At 47.7% G+C, this 20,615-nt stretch overlaps 1 protein-coding gene across 6 annotated transcripts in view; it reads right to left on the bottom strand.

Moving 5' to 3' along the window:
- The window catches only part of LOC119949508 (mucin-16-like), a 37,837-nt gene extending 17,921 nt beyond the window's left edge, over positions 1 to 19,916 (bottom strand). For 3 of the 6 annotated variants that reach the window (XM_038771344.1, XM_038771345.1, XM_038771343.1), the window contains exons 1-18: positions 12,773 to 19,916; positions 11,987 to 12,109; positions 10,008 to 10,532; positions 9,134 to 9,246; positions 8,959 to 9,026; positions 8,350 to 8,522; positions 7,879 to 7,914; positions 7,101 to 7,175; positions 6,166 to 6,240; positions 5,558 to 5,670; positions 5,384 to 5,451; positions 3,900 to 4,072; positions 3,223 to 3,258; positions 2,757 to 2,831; positions 2,156 to 2,268; positions 1,986 to 2,053; positions 1,041 to 1,213; positions 564 to 599 (exon numbers count right to left, since the gene is read on the bottom strand). In XM_038771344.1, the coding sequence (XP_038627272.1) occupies positions 564 to 599; positions 1,041 to 1,213; positions 1,986 to 2,053; positions 2,156 to 2,268; positions 2,757 to 2,831; positions 3,223 to 3,258; positions 3,900 to 4,072; positions 5,384 to 5,451; positions 5,558 to 5,670; positions 6,166 to 6,240; positions 7,101 to 7,175; positions 7,879 to 7,914; positions 8,350 to 8,522; positions 8,959 to 9,026; positions 9,134 to 9,246; positions 10,008 to 10,532; positions 11,987 to 12,109; positions 12,773 to 19,916 (9,187 nt within the window). The remainder of the gene's footprint in view (positions 1 to 563; positions 600 to 1,040; positions 1,214 to 1,985; positions 2,054 to 2,155; positions 2,269 to 2,756; positions 2,832 to 3,222; positions 3,259 to 3,899; positions 4,073 to 5,383; positions 5,452 to 5,557; positions 5,671 to 6,165; positions 6,241 to 7,100; positions 7,176 to 7,878; positions 7,915 to 8,349; positions 8,523 to 8,958; positions 9,027 to 9,133; positions 9,247 to 10,007; positions 10,533 to 11,986; positions 12,110 to 12,772) is intronic. The other 3 variants (XM_038771349.1, XM_038771346.1, XM_038771348.1) reach the window with 3 other exon arrangements.
- Positions 19,917 to 20,615: the final 699 nt, after the last annotated feature.

Genomic DNA, 20,615 nt, shown 5'->3' on the forward strand with positions numbered 1-20,615 from the left:
CAAAGGTGGGGGTTTTTTTATTATTGAAAGGAGAACCAGAGAAGGTTTGCTCAACTGGAACCTTCAGATGGAATTTGCATGCCACCTCAGGGAGACACCAGTATTCCTTTGTTTTTTAAATGGTATTTGTTAAGAGCTTACTTTGTGCCGGTCACTGTACTAAGCACTAGAGTAGATACAAGATAATCAAGTTGGACACAGTCCATATCCCACATGGGGCTCCAACTCTTAATCCCCATTTTATGGATGAGGAAACTGAATCACAGAGAAGCTAGGTGACTTGTCCAAGGTCACACAGCAGACAAGTGGGGGAGCTGGGATCAGAATACAGATCCTTTTGACTCTCAGGCCTGTGCTCTATCCACTAGACAATACTGCTTTTCGACCCTGCCTGGCCCAGGGGCTGTGTCCCACGTGATTACCTTGTATCTAATCCAGCACTTAAAAGAAGTGCTTGGCATATATGAAGAGCTTAACAAAGACCCTAAAACAAAAAGTAAAAAATCTATTCAGGTTCACTAAAGACCAAAATATCAGTTGGCCATAAGATCACCGATACTCACCCACTGTGGGGTGAACAGCTGCCCGTTCATTGTAGCCTGAAAGGACAAAGTGGTAATGAAAATGAGGGCACAGGGATTTTGTGAGAGGTGAAAACCGGAGCTGGAAGCTACAGCATCTTAGGACCATTGGGACTGACAGAATTGGTGGGAGAATTAGATGGGATGAGAAGATAAGGTTAACTGTAGAGGGCAGCCCCAGGCACTGCCATGTCCTCAGGAAGCATCCCTGCCTTATCTCCCCCTACCACTTCCATCGCCAACCCTAAACCCTTTCAGTCTTTCCCACTCTCCTCCCCCAGGACAAGGAGCGGGTGTGAGGGCTGCTAGGAGACAGACAGAGGGAGAGGCCTAGAGGGACCCATGGGCCTCAGACAGGTACAGAAGGAATCAGCAAAAGGAACAGGTCCCATAGCAGGGCTGGACAGTAGAGGGAAAGTGCCTTGGGGGACACCAATCCTCCCGAACAAGGCTGGTCACCATTGACATAGAGACTGTCCTTGTCCAAGATGTAGGGGCCCAGCCTGGTGATCCCACTGGTCAGGCGGCTCAACTCATGGTAAACCTCCTCTCTGTCCAATCTGGTGGTGGGGAAGCTTTTGCTGTAGATGCAGATGGTATCGACCCCACTTTCCACCCCATTCTTCACCGATCTGGGAAAGAGGCAACAACTGTGAGAATCATTAGGGTCACTGAAAGTTTATGCATGCCCCCCCGACCCCGGCCCTACCTCCTTCCCCTCCCCACAGCACATGTATATACGTTTGTACATATTTATTACTCTATTTATTTTACTTGTACATATTTACTATTCTATTTATTTTGTCAATGATGTGCATCTAGCTTTACTTCTATTTATTCTGATGACTTGACACCTGACCACATGTTTTGTTTTGTTGTCTGTCTCCCCCTTCTAGACTGTGAGCCCATTGTTGGGTAGGGACCGTCTCTATATGATGCCAACTTGTACTTCCCAAGCGCTTAGTACAGTGCTCTGCACAAAGTAAGCACTCAATAAATACGATTGATTGAATGAATGAATGAATGTCTGGGTCCGATATAGACAGAAACGGCCACAGACATAGTGACTCTGAGATGGAGGGCTGGTGAGGAGCACATTGGTCCATTCTGGGGCTGGCTGTTCCCAACCCTGAAACTTCAAGGATGAAATTTCCCTTGGGAGGCCCCGTGGCCAGCAGGGTGGACTCAGGGAGGACTGAAACAACAGGATTTTCAAAATATAGGCCTGGGTGGGAGAAACAGGTTGAGGCATAAAGGTGCCTTGCCGGGAGAGGCTTGACACAGCCAGGGAGGTAGGTGGGGATAAGTGTCCCTGAAAGTGGCAGACATGGATCATCCCAACATCCAGGAGATCCATTGGCGAGGATCGTCCCAACATTCCCCCTCAGCCCTGTGGCCTCTCACCGCAGCCTGGTCACTTTGCAGCCAGAGTAGCCGGAGCCAATGCTGCTCTTCTTGAATAAAGGGTTGAGCTGCCAAGGAAAGGACTTGATGAGAAGCTGGGGAGAAGGGCACATAAATGCGACGGGCAGAGGCATCATAGGGTCAGGCCAGTGGGAATCTTGGAGGCTCACCAGATGCTGCAGGACTTTTTCTGTAGTGTTGAATTTCCGGGAGCCTGGGACCCCCATATCTGTTGTGTAGCGCAGGTTGGTCATGGTGAAGTTTAGGGAGAAATGCTCCAAGTCTGTTTGGGAGAATCACAATGTTCCTCAAAGAGTAGCCTGGGCCCACTCGCTCTGCCCATCTTGTTGCTGACCCTGCTGGGCTGGCACCTATGTCCCGGAGTCAGATTTAACACACCTACGCTGACCCTAGTAGGAGGGTGCCTGACCTCCATGGCTCTGGTTCCAAATGGGTGCAGGGTTCCCAGTTGCACTTCCATAAACAGCATTTCTCCCTGAGTGTTGGTTCCAGAAAGAAACTACAACTCTTCCCCTCCAGGTTAATCAGGGTTCTGCATGGGTTTTCGATGAAGAGAAGAAAGAATTTCCAGCACAAGGTGGATAAAGGCAAGAAGGCATGCCCTGAACCATCAAGCTGTTGGTTTTTTATGTGCAGAACGGTTGTCCAAGACTGGCCTTTTATATACCAACCCCTCACAAATCTGACTCTTCCCCACCCTCAATGGTGTCTTAAAGATTCCCTGGAGATGAGACCAGGAATTGAATCTACCTGGGCTGGGGCTTGGTGTTGGAGACAGGGTGGTTGTGGATCTGAATGTGGATTTTGATGTTGGTGCCACAGGAGCTGCAGAAAGATAGTCAATTAAAAGTAGTGTGGCCTAGAGGATGAGCATGGGCCTGGAAGTTAGAAGACCTGTGTTCTAATCCCAGTTCCACTACTTGTCTGTTGTGTGACATTGGGCAAGTCACTTAACTTCTCTGGGCCTCAGTTCCCTCATCTGTAAAATGGGGATTTAGACTGTGAGCCCTTTGTGGGACAGGGACTGTGTCCAACCTAATCAGCTTGTAACATGAGCCCATGAAAGAGACTAGGAATTCAATCCTGAATTTAGGATGAGTATAATATGGAAGACCCATAGCCACATGAGATCATACCCATGGGAAAAGGGACCCAGGAATATATAGTTTCACTCTAGACCAAAATATCAATTAGCCATGAAATCACCAATACTTACCCATGGTAGGATGGACAGGTGTCCTTTCATTGTATCCTGAAATGACAAAGTGGCAATGAAACTGAGGGTAAAGGGATTTGGGGAGAGGCATAAAGGGGAATGGGAATCTCCGGCATCTTCATTCATTCATTCAATCGTATTTATTCATCATCAATCGTATTTATTGAGCGCTTACTATGTGCAGAGCACTGTACTAAGCGCTTGGGAGAGTACAATATAACTTTAAATTGACACATTCCCCGCCCACAACAAGCTTACGGTCTAGAGGGGAAGACAGGCATTAAAATAAATAAATAAATAAATAACAGCTATGCACCTTAGTTATAAGGGGCCTGGCAGTATCACTGGGAGATCTGTTTGGTAGGGAAATACAGAGGTAATGGCAGAGGGGTCCCAGGAACTGGCATGTTCTCGGGTGCAAAACCTGCCTTGTCTCCCCTTGCCACTCCCATTCCCAACCCTAAATTCTCTCAGGCTTTCTCAATCTCATTTTCCCAGTGCAGGGAGGAGTTGTGAGGGCTGCTGGGAGACAAAACAGTGGAAGTGGCCTAGAAGGACTAGTGGGGTTCAGATAGACGTAGAAGTGATGGGTAAAGGGAAGAGTTCCCTTGGCAGGATGGATGAAAGAGAGAGAGTGACACTGGGGGACACCAATCCTCCCAAACAAGGCTGGTCACCATTGATGTAGAGACTGTCCCTGTCCAGGACATAGGGGCCCAGCCTGGTGATTCCACTTGTCAGGAGGCTCAGCTGGTGGTAAACCTTCTCTCGGTCAAAGCTGGGGATGGTGGGGCCTTTTCTGAAGGTGCAGACGGCATCCACCCCACTTTCCACCCCATTCTTCGCTGACCTGCGAAAGAGGCATCAACTGTGAGAATGAACAGTGTCTCTGACAAATTCCAGGAGTTTGGGTCCAGCATACCCTAAAAAAAGCCTCAAACCTTGTGACTGCGGGATTGAGGGCTGGGTAGGGAGCATATCGTTCCCTCCTGGAACTGGCTGTTCCCAGCCCGGAGACATCAAGGATGAAATTTCCTTTGAGAAGCCCCATGGCAATTTAGCCAGTGGGATGCCAGGGTGGTAGAGGCAAACTGAGGCATGACTTAAGGGGCTGGCTTGTCCTTTACAGTCCCTTTAGACTGTAAGTTCAATGTGGGCAGGGGATGAGTCTGTTATATTGCTATATTGTACTCTACCAAGCACCTAGTACAGTGCTCTGCATACAGTGAGTGTTCAATAAATACTATTGACTAACTGGTTGAGGACTTGCAAAGCGAAGGAAGAAGAGAGAAATAGCAGTCGTAGTAGCAGCAGTATTTGTTGTTATCTGTTAGGTGCAATCCATTGTAATAATAAACTGGGAAGTGCAAACTGCAAATGACATATCCCCTGCACTCAAGGAGAGTGCTGTCCAATGAGGAAGATACACCTAAAAACATTTATAGAGTAATCAAAATAAAAAATTGAAGGTGAAATTGAATAAACATATATCCATTGCTGCTGAGGATGAGTTTGAGGCAGACCACAAGTGCTGAAAGTGGCTGATGGATTTATATGATTGGAATGATAGTAATTCATGAGGGAAGGCATGTTGGAGGTGGTGGAGTTTTAGGAAGGATTTGAATGTGAGGAGAGTTACAATCTATCTGATTTGGTAAGGGGAGGAATCAATGCCGGGAGAACAGCGCGAGCAAGAAGATAGAGGTGAGAGACTTGAGCATACAGTACAGCTAGAAGGTTGGCATGGGAGGAACCAAGTGAGCCATAGCGTGAGAAGAGACAAGACGCGTCAGTTGGGGTGAGTTGGTGGAGAGCCCCATCATGACAGACAGCAGCGGCGGATCTAGTGGATCATCCACTAGAAGCAGCGAGGCTTAGCAGAAAGAGCACAGACTTGGGAGTCAGAGGTTGTGGGTTCTAATCCCGGCTCCGCCACTTGTCAGCTGTGTGACTTTGGGCAAGTCATTTAACTTCTCTGTGCCTCAGTTACCTCATCTGCAAAATGGGGATAAAGACTGTGAGCCCCGCGCGGAACACCCTGATTACCGTGTATCTACCCCAGTGCTTAGAACAGTGCATGGCACATAGTAAGCGCTTAACAAATACCATCATTATTATTGTTATTATCCCAACGTTCCCTCACAGCTCTGTGGACTCTCACCGCAGCCTGGTCACTTTGCAGCCAGAGTAGCCAGAGCCGATGCTGCTCTTCTTGAACAAAGGGTCGAGCTGGTGAGGAAAGTACTTGGTGAGAGGCTGAGAAGAAGGGCATGTGAACCCGAGGGGCAGAAGTGGGGTGGCATAGGGCCAGGTGGGAGGTGCTGGGGAGGCTCACCAGATGCTGCAGGACTCTTTCTGTGGTGTTGAATTTCCGGGAGCCTGGGACCCCCATATCTGCTGTGTAGTGCAGGTTGGTTGTAGTGAAGTTCAGGGAGAAATGCTCCAAGTCTGTTTGGGAAAATCACAATGTTCCTCAAAGAGTAACCTGGGCCCAGTTGCTCTGCCCATCTTGCTGCTGACCCTGCTGGGCTGGCACCTCGGTCCTGGAGTCAGATTTAACACACCTACACTGACCCTGGCAGGAGGGAGCCTGACCTCCATGGCTCCGGTTCCAAATGGGTACAGGGTTCCCAGTTGCACTTCCATAAAGAGCATTGTTTCCCGAGTGTTGATTCCAGAAAGAAACTACAACTCTTCCCCTCCGGGATAATCAGGGTTCTACATGAGTTTTCGATGAAGAGAAGAAAGAATTTCCAGCACAAGGTGGATAAAGGCAAGAAGGCACGCCCTGAACCATCAAGCTGTTGGTTTCTTATATTCAAAACAGTTCCGGAAGACTGGTCTTTTATATACCAACCCCTCACGAACCTGCCTCTCCCCCACCCTCAATGGTGTCCATAGTCTTAAAGATTCCCTGGAGGTGAAGCCAGGAATTAAACCTACTTGGGCTGGGAGTTGGTGTTGGAGACAGTGTGGTTGTGAACCTGAATGTAGATTTTGACGTTGGCACCACAGGAGCTGCAGAGAGATAGTCCATCAATGAAAACCTAAGTGCCATGTTTTTCATGGAAGCAATGTCAGTTTTGCGTCATTGGATTCTTTGGAAAAAATTCCACGTGACATCACTAGGGGACACCAGTACCATCATGTAATACATGGTGTCATCAGCCCTTCCACTCTTCATAGCTAATGTGGGCGCTGCCTTCTCTTTAAGCCAGTCTGTGTAAGCTCATCTAGGGGTGGTCAAGACTGGCCTATACTCTAGGTGATGACCAAGACTTAAATGATATATTATCAATTATTTTATTTATATTTATGCCTGTCTCCCCCTCTAGGCTGTAAGTTCGTTTGGGGCAGAGACCATGTCCTCCAAGTCTGTTGTACTGTACTCTCCCAAGTGCTTAGTACAGGGCTCTGCACATAGGAAGTGCTCAATAAATACCATTAATTTACTGATTGATTGATTCCCAGATGTAAATTCACTGTGGAACGACATGCCTCTCACTGAGCAGCAGGTTCCACTGGTCAGTGAGTCAGTTGGTAGGGTCACCCTCCAATCCCCACGTCTAGCAAGCATAATCTTGAAATCAGAATGGAGTGCAGGGGAGAAGACACATAGCCACATCGGGTCAGACCCATAGGAAAAGGGACCAGGGTTCTCCTTGGGCTTTCATCTGGAAGAAGAATTTTCCCTGCTATGTAGACAGGGGAAATGGAGTTTGCTCATGACGGTCAGGCTGTGGGGTGGTTTATATTCAGAGCAATTCTACAATAGTCTCTCTTCAGACAAACCCATACCCACTCTGCTCTCCACCTCCCCCAAATGGAGCCAACAGTTTCAACATTTTCTTTGAGATGAGAACAGGAATAGTGCATACTTGTGCTTGGGATTGATGTCGGAGACACGGTGGATGTGGATATTGGTGTGGCTTTGGACAGGGACGACACAGAAGCTGTTGAAAGATAGTCCATCAGTGACAATTATAAAAATGCTCTTTGCAATGGAGTTGTTTTATCAGACTCTCGAGGGGAATGATTTCATTAGAGCTGAATGAAGACCAAATCCCAGTGGTTAGGAATCTCCCATCACCAGGAGCCTTGCACAATCCATCCATTCATTCATTCAATCGTATTTATTGAGCACTTACTGTGTGCAGAGTACTGTTCTAAGCGCTTGGGAAGTACAAGTCAGCAACATATAGAGACGGTCCCTACCCAACAACGGGCTCACAGTCTAGAAGGGGGGGACAGAGAACAAAACAAAACATGTAGACAGGTGTCAAAATCATCATGCTTAGTGCTGGGCTGTGGTCACCCTCTACTGTCCCTGGCAAAATTGCCCGTGGACTTCCTCTTACACAAGTGGGCAATATTTCAGAGGCCTTCCAGAAAGGACCACTACCTGTGGGCATGCCCAGCCATGTTCATTCACTGTGAAACCATATTCCTCTCATTGGCAAGTATGTTCTGCTGGTCAGGGTCATCCTCCAATTCCCACCCCTTGGAAATCTAATCTTGAGGTCTGGATCGGCTGAGGCAGGAAGGACCCAGGCCCTATCAACTCAGAGCTATAGGAATAGGGACCCGGGAATAGAAAATGACACTGGAAACTGGAGGGCACAGCACCAGTCAGCCATGAGAGTAGCCGATACTCACTGGTTGTGAGGTGGACAGGTGCCCATTCATTGCAGCCTGAAAGGAAAAAGAGGTATTGAAACTGAGGGCATTAGGATTAGGATTCGGGGAAAGGAGAAATAGGGAGGGGGGATACTACAGGTTATTTGGTCCAAGTGGTCAAGTCATGCTATCCATAAAACCCCTGGGTTATGGAAGAGAGAGTTAATGGGGAGAGCTGGTCCCAAATCCTGTCATGTTTTCTGTTGGCAGCTGGTTTCCAACACCCTCTCCCACTCCCTTCCCCTCAACACTAGCATTTGCCACTTTGATTGGCCATGGAAAGGGCAGAGTTGTGGAGGGTGCGGCCTATAGGCTTGAGGTAGAAGCTGGTAGGGATTGTTGAGTGACTCGGGAGAGACCTGCAAAGAAAACAGTCCTTGAGAGTTTGCTGAATTCACAGAAAGAGAATGGTTTGGGGTGACGCTAATCCTCCTGAACAAGGCCAGTCACCATTGAGATAGAGACTGTCCCTGTCCAGGATGTAGGGGCCCAGCCTGGTGATCCCACTCATCAGGCGGCTCAGCTCGCGGTAAACCTTCTCTTGGTCCAATCTGGGGATGGCGGGGCCTTTCCTGTAGGTGCAGATGGCATCCACACCACTTTCCGCCCTGTTCTTCACCGACCTGGGAAAGAGGCATCGACTGTGAGAATGACCAGGGTCACCAAATTTGTGCATGTCTAGGTCCAATATAGATTGAAACGGCCCAGACATAATGACTCTGAGATGGAGGGCTGGTGGGGAGCACATTGATCCCTCCCAGGACCGGTCATTCCCAACCCTGAAACACCAAGGATAAAATTTCCTTTGGGAGGCCCCGTGGTCACTGGGGTGGACAATGGACAATGGACAAATTGTCACATCACAATTTGACCTAGATTAGGAGCAAGTGAAGGAAACAGGCAGAAGTGTGATGGTGGATGGCTGAATGAGCCCTGGTACAGCCCAAGGGGGAGGTAGGTGGGGATCAGGGCCCCGGAAAGTGGCAGATATCCCAGCATCAGGGAGCTCCATCAGCGAGGGTCATCCCAATGTTCCCCCACAGCCCCGTGGACTCTCACCGAAGCCTGGTCACTTTGCAGCCAGAGTAGCCAGAGCCGATGCTGCTCTTCTTGAACAAAGGGTCGAGCTAGCAAGGAAAGGACTTGATGAGAGGCTGGGGAAAATAGCACATGAACCCGATAGGCAGAGGGAGGGGCACCATAGGGCCAGGCTGGAGGTAGTGGGGAGACTCACCAGACGCTGCAGGACTCTTTCTGCTCTGTTGAATTTCTGGGAGCCTGGGACCCCCATGTCTGTCGTGTAGTGCAGGTTGGTTAGGGTGAAGTTCAGGGTGAAACACTCCAGGTCTTGTCACACGTTTCATATTGGAGACAGAAAATGATGCCCATCAGTTCATGTTAACAGTGTAAGGTTGCATCAGTCACAGCTGCTCTTCCTCACAGTTGGCCTTTGCTGCCACACAGTGAATGCTGCAGTTTCAATAAAACCCTGATCCATGGTGACTCCTCAAACAGAAATGTTTTCTCCCATGATGCTAGTCAGTGTGGCCTAGTTGATAGAGCATAGGCCTGGGGGTCAGAGGGACCTGAGTTCTAATCTCAGCTCCGCCACTTCATTCATTCAATCGTATTTATTAAGCACTTATTGTGTGCAGAGCACGGTACTAAGCACTTTGCTGTGTGAGCTTGGGCAAGTCAATTAACTTCTCTGTGCCTCAGTTACCTCCTCTGTAAATTGGGGATTAATACTGTAAACTCCATGTGGGACAAGAACTGTGCCCGACCCAATTTGCTTGTATCCACCGCAGCACTTAGTGCAGTGCTTGGCACATAGTAAGCACTTAACAAATACCTGAAATTATGCCTATTTACTATTATTGATAGATTTTCTCCTCCACTTGCTGGTAATCTGTTTGATCTCAGAATCACCATGTTACCTAGAAATATGATTAAGGATTAGAAACCTATAGTTTCCTTGGCTCTGTGTTCAGTTACTTCCACCGACGCAATTGGTTCCAAGGACACAGTAAATGAAGGGAAAGCCTAGAATGACAGAAAATCAAAGTGTTTTAGGAGATAAAATGAATAGGCAACTAACTGGTGCTTACCGTTGACTGGAGTTGTGGTCATCGGGGCCACTGAGGATGGCTTGGTTCCTTCACCAGCGCTCTGTGTTGTGGTGGAATCGAGGCTTGTGTTGGTTACAATGGGGGTCTTGGCTGGAGTAGCGGTCAGGGGGGCAACCGAACTGGTCTCTGAGCCTGTGCTGAGTCCAGGAGTAATTGTGGTCTCAACTGGAGTTATAATGGGAGTTGAAGCTGTGCTGGTCTCTCTTCTGGCACTGGTCTCCTGTGGACCTGTCGTTTGAAGTGGAGCAGAGGAAGTCGAATGAACTGAGGCGACCAGTGATGAAGAGCTGGTGACCCTGGAGGTCTCAGCTGGAGTCCTAGGAGTAGTTGTAGTAGTAGTAGTAGCAGTAGTAGTAGCAGCAGTAGTAATAGTAGTAGTAGCAGTAGGAGGAAGAGGAGGAGGAGGCACAGATGTGGATCCTGCAGCAGTCTTGGGACCCAGAGTACTGATAGTATGTTTGGTGGGTCCTAGAGTGGTCTCCGTGGTTCTTGATGTATACGGCCCTTGAACAGAAAAAAGGACATAAGCTTGTGTTACTCCCCAAACCTAGAACTCCTTCCCTGCACAAAAATCCATCTGACCACAGCTCTCCCTTCAACAAGTCCCAGCTCTTCCCGGAGCCTTCCCTGATGAATTCACAGCACCCTAGTTGCAACAACCCAAATCACTCTTAGCATTTCCATTAGTTAATCTTGTCCTCAACCCTTATGCAACAAATTTGTTCATCCTAATGCATTTTCACTGACTGCTCTCTGTTCTGACTTTATTTTCCTCCTTGCTCCCACAATTTGTAAATCATTTCTGTCTGCCTTTCTCCCCCTTAGACTGTATGCTCTTTGAGGGAAGGGAATGCATGTCTTGTTTTTGTTGCACTCTCCCAAGTGTGTAGTTCCACCCCTTGTACTCAGTAGGTGCTCAATATATAGGATTGATGGATTGAACCCCCCCACCCCTGCCACCCCCCACCTTCCTCTCTATCTATCTCTGAGAGGGCTGATTCTAGCTTCCCCTCTCCGAGGAGCTTCTTATCAACGTACCTTGGCTACAGAAGACAATATTTAATATGTGGATTAAAACATGAGAAAACTGATGTCTCAGAATGACTTTTCTTACACATATTCCCCTGCACCCATATTTTGTGCAATTTTCAGGAGGTTGAGAGTTATAATACAGTACCAATTTCTCCAACCCTATGACGCATCTAGGAAAATTCCCAGTTGTGTACGAAAGTCAGTTTAGTTTCTGGATGGTTGTGTCAAAGTTCCTGTCTCTTCCAACCCAGAACAATGCTAACTGGGCCAAGGCAGGTGTGGGAGTTGGCCATTAGCCAGAGCCTGTTGGAACTCACTATTTTAGCAGGGGTATAAACATATATTGTGCTTTGTGTCAATCAATCCATCAATCAGTGGCATTTATTGAACACTTACTATGTGCAGAGCACTGTACTAAGTGCTTGGGGAAATACAATACAATAGCGTTAGAGGAAGTAATCCTTGCCCACAAAGAGCTTTCAGTCTACAGGGGGAGACAGATATTAAAATAAGTTCCCAGGTTTATCTCACCTGTGTTTGTCTCATTTCTGTTCATGACTTCCAAAGACAAGAGTGTGGAGAAACCTTGAGTTTCAGAGGGAAATTGATCCTTGGTAATTCCCAGACTTTTTATCCCATGCCTAACCTGGATCCCAACCTTTGGGCTTGCAGAGAATTGGACTCCTAAGCTACCCAGGCAAGCCGGAAGGTTGGAACTGAGGCTCTGCTGCTCTAATTGACTTGGGGGCAATTGAAGCCAACCTCACCGGGAATAAATATGCCAGAGTCTGAAGGAGCAAAAGTAGTTGGCATGGCCTTACTAACAATACCATTTTCATGTGGTCAAATGAAAAGCAATTTCCAACATATATGACAATCATTTGCTAAAACAATTTCCATCCACGTGAATATGGACTTGTACATACTTGTGCTAAGGCCAATTGTTGTTGGAGAAGGAGTGCTGGTTGGTGTGGATATGATGGTGCTATTCCCAACACCTGGCTGTTGGTCTGGGATCTTTGTGATGGGCACAACTACATTCTCTGTGCCTAGAAGAGTAAGGGGAAAGTATTCATTTTTTTGTGATGATACAGAAAATAAGTGTTCATGCCACACAGCATGTAAGATATATTCAACCATCCCACATTATTTGACTCTCAAAAATAATTTATTCTTCCTCAGCAAGAAGTTCTGCTGGAGGACAACATGCTTGTTAAGTTGAAGCTTTCAGGTTGCACCTGGGCTCATGTCCAGAGAAGAGCAACTGGGAAAATGGGTTTTGATGTGGGGTAAGGAAGACATGAATCTGGGCTAGGGAAAGAAGGAAGGTCAGGGGAACCCAAGAGGTCTGGAACAGGGGACCATCACATAAAGTTGAAAATATATTGTATTTGGAGCTTACAGCTGGTAAGAGGCAGAAACCTGACCTACTTGGAACTAAGAAAAAGACTAATAGTATCCAGAGGATTCCACAGTTCCATCAAATATGAGCAAACTTGGTAAATAAAATTCACTGTGCCCAGTGATTGCAGAGGGAGATATGGAGCTTGTGGAGGTCTGTTCACTCTCACCACACAGGCCTTTTTATATACTCTTAACATCCCACACAAAAACACATAAAAATGAAGTAAGCCACGTGGAGAAGAGGTTGATGCTATAATACTGAGATCAAATATAAAACCTGGAAGGAAAAGACATTAATGGAATCTTACTTGTGACCAGGGTGGTACTGGAGGTAGAAGAGAAGCCGGTCCCGAGAACAGTGGTCTCTGCGAGAGTGTGTGTCGGAGTCACAGTTGGGCTGGTTTCTGATTCAACAGTACTGTCGATTCCACTGGCAGTGTCAGTTGGGCTTCTCTCTAGGTCAGTGGTGGTGCCCACTGTCCTGGATGTCATCCCTGGCATGGTAGCCGGAGGGGTCACCTGACTTGTCCCTGACTCAAAACCAGGGAACTGGACCGGGGACGATGGGGATAGAGTTGACGGGGAATAGGGTGTTTGGCCAAACTCTGTTCTGGCAGAAGACCCAAGTGAAGTCTCAACCAAGGTAGTGGGAATGAGGGTAGTAGAACTGGTCTCTGTTCCAGGTGTGAAGGAACCCGAGACACTCATGGATTCAGCAAGTGTAGAGATGGGAGTTGTGACAGGGCTGGTGGCAGCTATATTAAGTGTGAACATTGCACTTGTGTTTTCAGTGGGATATGCTGTTGAAGTAGGGCTGGAGGCTGCCAGGCTTGCATCAGTTGATGTCTTTGGGACGGATGAGGCTAAGGTATCTTCTTGAAGATGGGTCACAGGGGAAGTTGGCACAACTGGGCTGCTCTCTAACTCTGTGCCATAGCCCAGGGCAACTGTAGTGGCTTCTGTGGGGGTGGTCAAGGCAGACCCTGTGACTGCGACAGTTCCTCCACTGAGACCAGCAGGCGATGGAGCAGCTGATAACACATGGGTGGTGTCAGAAAAGACTGTGGGACCCGTTACAGGACTCCTGCTCTGGACATTTGTTATAATTTCAGTCAGAACAGGAACTGGACTTGTTCCCGCTAGGAAGGGGGAAGTGTCAGGAAAGGGTGTGGTTTCAACGAATTCCTTGCTGAGGGCTGTACTTGTACTTTGAGTCAGAAATGTGTCAGGAATGCTGGCAGTTTCTGTACCACCTCTTCTAGTAACTGTGGTTCTTTCAGTCAGAAGTGGAACTGAATTTGTCTCTGAACCCATGACAGTGGTGACTGAAAATGGAGTGATTCCTGTTACAGCCCTCGTGTGGAATTTAGTTGTAATTTCAGTCAGAACTGGAATTGAGCTTGTATCAGCTATAGAATGGGAGGTGTCAGGAAAGGGTGTCGTTTGCATTACAGCAGTGCTGGGAGTTGTACTTTCAGTCAGAAGTGGAACTGAACTCTTCTCTGGTCCCAAGCTTGTTTTCTCGGAAATGGGTGTAGTTCCTTTGGCAGCTCTGCTTGGGATGGTAGTCTGGTTCTCAGGAGGAACAGAAACTGAACTGAGCTCTGCTCCCATGTCAGGGAAGGGTGTAGTCCCTGTAACAACCTCACTAGTAGAAGGCTTTTCAGGCAGACTGGAAATGGAGATTGTCACAAATCCTGTGCTCGTGGTGTCTGGTAAGAGTGTAGTTTCCGTTCCCACCCTGCTGGTTCTGGAAGTTGGACTGTTTGTCAGAAGGGAAACAAAGTGTGTCTCGGTTGCTGTGTGGGTGGTGTCAGGAAAAGGTTGAGTTCCCATCACAGGCCCACTGGAAGCTGCAGTTGAACTTTCCAACAGAAACGGAGTTGAACTGGATCTGGTTCCCACACTGATAGTGTCCTGAATGAGGAGTGTAGTTTCTGTTATCGCTCTGCTGGGGACTGTAGTTCTACTTTCACTCAGAAAGGGGAATGAACTAGTCTCGGCTCCTTTGCCAATGGTTTGCGGAAAGGGTGTCATTCCCGTTACAGGCCTGCTGTGTGTTTCAGTTGTAATGTCAGTCAAAAATGGAGCTGAACTTCTTTCTGGTCCCAAAGGGAAGGTGTCTGAAAAGGGAGTAGTGTCTGGAAAGGGTCTAGTATCTGTGATGGCCTTTGTGGGGACAGAGGTTGTACTTTCATTCAGAAATGGAGCTGAACTTTTTTCTGTTCTGGTACCAGTGATGGCAGGGAAGGATGTACTTCCAGTTACAATGCTGGCTGGTACTGTAGCTGGATTTTCAGTCTGAGAGGGATGTGAGCTTACTAGTACTCCTGTGTGGGTGGTGTCAGGCAAGGATGTAGTTCCATTAGATCCAGCCTTCCTGGGGGATGCAGTTGAACTCTCAATCAGATATGGACTTGAGCTAGTCTTTACTCCTGTGCCAGTGGTATCAGGGGTGCTTGCAGTTTCTGTACTACCTCTGCTAGTAACTGTTGTTCTTTCAGTCAGAAGTGGAACTGAATTTGTCTCTGATCCCATGCCAGTGGTGATTGAAAATGGAGTAATTCCTGTTACAGGCCTCGTGTGGAATTCAGTTGTAATTTCAGTCAGAGCTGGAATTGAGCTTGTATCAGCTATGGAGTGGGGGATGTCAGGAAAGGGTGTTGTTTGCATTACAACAGTGCTGGGAGTTGTACTTGTACTTGCAGTCAGAAGTGGAACTGAACTCTTCTCTGGTCCCAAGCTTGTTTTATCGGAAATGGGTGTAGTTCTTGTTGCAGCTCCGCTTGGGATGGTAGTCTGGTTTTCATGAGGAACAGAAATGGAACTGAGCTCTGCTTCTGTGTCAGGGAAGGATGTAGTCCCTGTAACAGCCTCACTAGTGGAAGGCTTTTCAGGCAGACTGGAAATGGAGATTGTCACAAATCCGGTGCTAGTGGTGTTTGGTAAGTGTGCAGTTTCCGTTCCCACCCTGCTGGTTCTGGAAGTTGGACTGTTTGTCAGAAGGGAAACAAAGTGTGTCTCGGTTGCTGTGTGGGTGGTGTCAGGAAAAGGTTGAGTTCCCATCACAGGCCCACTGGAAGCTGCAGTTGAACTTTCCAACAGAAACGGAGTTGAACTGGATCTGGTTCCCACACTGATAGTGTCCTGAACAAGGAGTGTAGTTTCTGTTATCGCTCTGCTGGGGACTGTAGTTTTACTTTCACTCAGAAAGGGGAATGAACTAGTCTCGGCTCCTTTGCCAATGGTTTGCGGAAAGGGCGTCATTCTCGTTACAGGCCTGCTGTGTGCTTCAGTTGTAATGTCAGTCAGAAATGGAGCTGAACTTCTTTCTGGTCCCAAAGGGAAGGTGTCTGAAAAGGGAGTAGTGTCTGGAAAGGGTCTAGTATCTGTGATGGCCTTTGTGGGGACAGAGGTTGTACTTTCATTCAGAAATGGAGCTGAACTTTTTTCTGTTCTGATGCCAGTGATGGCAGGGAAGGATGTACTTCCAGTTACGATACTGACAGGTACTGTAGCTGGATTTTCAGTCAGAGAGGAATGTGAGCTTACTAGTACTCCTGTGTGGGTGGTGTCAGGCAAGGATGTAGTTCCATTAGATCCAGCCATCCTGGGGGATGCAGTTGAACTCTCAATCAGATATGGACTTGAGCTAGTCTTTACTTTTGTGCCAGTGGTATCAGGGGTGCTTGCAGTTTCTGTACTACCCCTGCTAGTAACTGTTGTTCTTTCAGTCAGAAGTGGAACTGAATTTGTCTCTGATCCCATGCCAGTGGTGATTGAAAATGGAGTAATTCCTGTTACAGGCCTCGTATGGAATTCAGTTGTAATTTCAGTCAGAGCTGGAATTGAGCTTGTATCAGCTATGGAGTGGGAGATGTCAGGAAAGGGTGTTGTTTGCATTACAACAGTGCTGGGAGTTGTACTTGTACTTTCAGTCAGAAGTGGAACTGAACTCTTCTCTGGTCCCAAGCTTGTTTTATCGGAAATGGGTGTAGTTCCTTTTGCAGCTCCGCTTGGGATGGTAGTCTGGTTCTCAGGAGGAACAGAAACTGAACTGAGCTCTGCTTCTGTGTCAGGGAAGGATGTAGTCCCTGTAACAACCTCGCTAGCAGAAGGCTTCTCAGGTAGACTAGAAATGGAGATTGTCACAAATCCTGTGCTCTTGGTGCCTGGTAAGAGTGTAGTTTCCGTTCCCACCCTGCTGGTTCTTAAAGTTGGAGTGTTCGTCAGAAGGGAAACGGAGTGCGTCTCAGTTGTTATGTGGGTGGTGTCAGGAAAAGGTTGAGTTCTCAACACAGGCCCACTGGAGGCTGCAGTTGAACTTTCAAACAGAAATGGAGTTGAGCTTGATCTGGTTCCCACACTGATGGTGTCCTGAACGAGGAGTGTAGTTTCTGTTATCGCTCTGCTGGGGACTGTAGTATTATTTTCACTCAGAAAGGGGAATGAACTAGTCTCGGCTCCCTTGCCAATGGTTTGCGGAAAGGGTGCCGTTCCTGTTACAGGTCTGCTGTGTGCTTCAGTTGTAATGTCAGTCAGAAATGGAGCTGAACTTGTTTCTGGTCCCAAAGGGAAGGTGTCTGAAAAGGGAGTAGTGTCTGGAAAGGGTCTAGTGTCTGTGATGGCCTTTGTGGGGACAGAGGTTGTACTTTCATTCAGAAATGGAGCTGAGCTTTTTTCTGTTCTGGAGCCAGTGAGGGCAGGGAAAGATGTACTTCCGGTTACAGTGCTGGCTGGTACTGTAGCTGGATTTTCAGTCAGAGAGGAATGTGAGCTTACTCCTGTGTGGCTGGTGTCAGGCAAGGGTGTAGTTCGAATAGATCCAGCCATCCTCGGGGGTGAAGTTGAACTCTCAATCAGATATGAACTTGAGCTAGTCTTTACTCCCGTGCCAGTGGTATCAGGGATGCTTGCAGTTTCTGTACCACCCATGCTTGTAACTGTTGTTCTTTCAGTCAGAAGTGGAACTGAATTTGTCTCTGATCCCATGCCAGTGGTGACTGAAAATGGAGTAATTCCTGTTACAGGCCTCGTGTGGAATTTAGTTGTAATTTCAGTCAGAACTGGAATTGAGCTTGCATCAGCTATGGAGTGGGGGATGTCAGGAAAGGGTGTCGTTTGCATTACAACAGTGCTGGGAGTTGTACTTGTACTTTCAGTCAGAAGTGGAACTGAACTCTTCTCTGGTCCCAAGCTTGTTTTGTCAGAAATGGGTGTAGTTCTTGTTGCAGCTCCGCTTGGGATGGTAGTCTGGTTTTCATGAGGAACAGAAACTGAACTGAGCTCTGCTCCCGTGTCAGGGAAGGATGTAGTCCCTGTAACAGCCTCACTAGTGGAAGGCTTTTCGGGCAGACTGGAAATGGAGATTGTCACAAATCCGGTGCTAGTGGTGTTTGGTAAGTGTGCAGTTTCTGTTCCCACCCTGCTGGTTCTGGGAGTTGGACTGTTCGTCAGAAGGGAAATGAAGTGTGTCTCGGTTGCTATGTGGGTGGTGTCAGGAAAAGGTTGAGTTCCCATCACAGGCCTGCTGGAGCCTGCAGTTGAACTTTCCAGCAGAAATGGAGTTGAACTGGATCTGGTTCCCACACTGATGGTGTCCTGAATGAGGAGTGTAGTTTCTGTTATCGCTCTGCTGGGGACTGTAGTTTTACTTTCACTCAGAAAGGGGAATGAACTAGTCTCGGCTCCCTTGTCAATGGTTTGTGGAAAGGGTGTCGTTCCTGTTACAGACCTGCTGTGTGCTTCAGTTGTAATATCAGTTGGAAATGGAGCTGAACTTGTTTCTGGACCCAAAGGGAAGGTGTCTGAAAGGGGTGTAGTATCTGTAAAGGGTCTAGTATCCGTTATAGCCTTTGTGGGAACAGAAGTTGTACTTTCATTCAGAAATAGAACTGAGGTTTTTTCTGTTCTGGTGCCAGTGATGGCAGGGAAAGATGTACTTTCGCTTACAGTGCTGGCAGGTGCTGTAGCTGGGTTTTCAGTCAGAGAGGAATGTGAGCTTACCAGTACTCCTGTGTGGGTGGTGTCAGGCAAGGGTGTAGTTGCAATAGATCCAGCAATCCTCTGGGGTGAAGTTGAACTCTCAATCAGATATGAACTTGAGCTAGTCTTTACTCCTGTGCCAGTGGTATCAGGGATGCTTGCAGTTTCTGTACCACCCCTGCTAGTAACTGTTGTTCTTTCAGTCAGAAGTGGAACTGAATTTGTCTCTGATCCCATGATAGTGGTGACTGAAAATGGAGTAATTCCTGTTACAGACCTCGTGTGGAATTTAGTTGTAATTTCAGCCAGAACTGGAATTGAGCTTGTATCAACTATGGAGTGGGAGGTGTCAGGAAAGGGTGTCGTTCGCATTACAACAGTGCTGGGAGTTGTACTTGTACTTTCAGTCAGAAGTGGAACTGAACTCTTCTCTGGTCCCAAGCTTTTTTTGTCGGAAATGGGTGTAGTTCCTGTTGCAGCTCCGCTAGGGATGGTCATCTGGTGTTCAGGAGGAACCGAAACTGAACTGAGCTCTGCTTCCGTGTCAGAGAAGGATGTAGTCCCAGTAACAGCCTCGCTAGTGGAAGGCTTTTCAGGCAGACTGGAAATGGAGATTGTCACAAATCCTGTGCTAGTGGTGTCTGGTAAGAGCGCAGTTTCCGTTCCCACCCTGCTGGTTCTGGAAGCTGGACTGTTTGTCAGAAGGGAAACAAAGTGTGTCTCGGTTGCTGTGTGGGTGGTGTCAGGAAAAGGTTGAGTTCCCATCACAGGCCCACTGGAAGCTGCAGTTGAACTTTCCAACAGAAACGGAGTTGAACTGGATCTGGTTCCCACACTGATGGTGTCCTGAACAAGGAGTGTAGTTTCTGCTATCGCTCTGCTGGGGACTGTAGTTTTACTTTCACTCAGAAAGGGGAATGAACTAGTCTCGGCTCCTTTGCCAATGGTTTGCGGAAAGGGCGTCATTCCTGTTACAGACCTGCTGTGTGCTTCAGTTGTAATGTCAGTCAGAAATAGAGCTGAACTTGTTTCTGGTCCCAAAGGGAAGGTGTCTGAAAAGGGAGTAGTGTCTGGAAAGGGTCTAGTATCTGTGATGGCCTTTGTGGCAACAGAGGTTGTACTTTCATTCAGAAATGGAGCTGAGGTTTTTTCTGTTCTGATACCAGTGATGGCAGGGAAGGATGTAGTTCCAGTTATGATGCTGGCAGGTACTGTAGCTGGATTTTCAGTCAGCGAGGAACGTGGGCTTACCCCTACCCCTGTGCGGGTGGTGTCCGGCAAGGGTGTAGTTCCAGCGGATCCATTTGTACTGGGAAGTGTAGTTGAACTCTCAACCAGATAAGGACTTGAGCTAGTCTTTACTCCTGTGCCAGTGGTATCAGGAATGCTTGCAGTTTCTGTACCACCCATGCTTGTAACTGTCATTCTTTCAGTCAGAAGTGGAACTGAACTAATCTCTGATCCCATGCCAGTGGTGACTACAACTTGTGTAGTTCCTGTTATAGGCCTGGTGTGGACTTCTGTTGTAATTTCTGTCAGAACTGGAATTGAGCTTGTATCAGCTATGGAGTGGGAGAAGTCAGGAAAAGTTGTCATTTGCGTTACAACACTGCTTGGAGCTGTACTTGCACTTTCAGTACGTAGTGGAACTGAACTCTTCTCTGGTCGCAAGCTTGTTTTGTTTGAAATGGGTGTAGTTCCTGTTGCAGCTCCTCTGGGGACTGTTGTCTGTTTTCCAGGCAGAACAGAAACAGAACTGAGCACTGCTCCTGTGTCAGGGAAGGATGATGTTGTAGCCGTAACAGCCTGGTTGGTGGACGGCCCTTCAGGCAGACTTGAAGTGGAAATTGTCACAACGCTTGTGCTGGTGGTGTCTGGTAAAAGTGTAGTTTCAGTTACTACCCTGCTGGTTCCTGAAGTTGGACTGTCCATCAGAAGGGAAGCTGAGCGTGTCTCAGTTCCTGTGTGGGTGGTGTCCGGAAAAAGGTTAGTTCCTGTCACAGCCCTGCTGGAGGCTGCCGTGGAACTTTCAAACAGAAATGGAGTTGAGCTTGATCCGGTTCCCGCACTGATGGTGTCCTGAACACGGAATGTAGTTTCTGTTATCGCCCTCCTGGGAAATGACGTTGCACTTTCACTAAGAAAGGGAAATGATCTAGTCTCTGC

This window comes from Tachyglossus aculeatus, chromosome X2 (genome assembly GCF_015852505.1).
Source record: "Tachyglossus aculeatus isolate mTacAcu1 chromosome X2, mTacAcu1.pri, whole genome shotgun sequence".
NCBI lineage: Eukaryota > Metazoa > Chordata > Mammalia > Monotremata > Tachyglossidae > Tachyglossus > Tachyglossus aculeatus.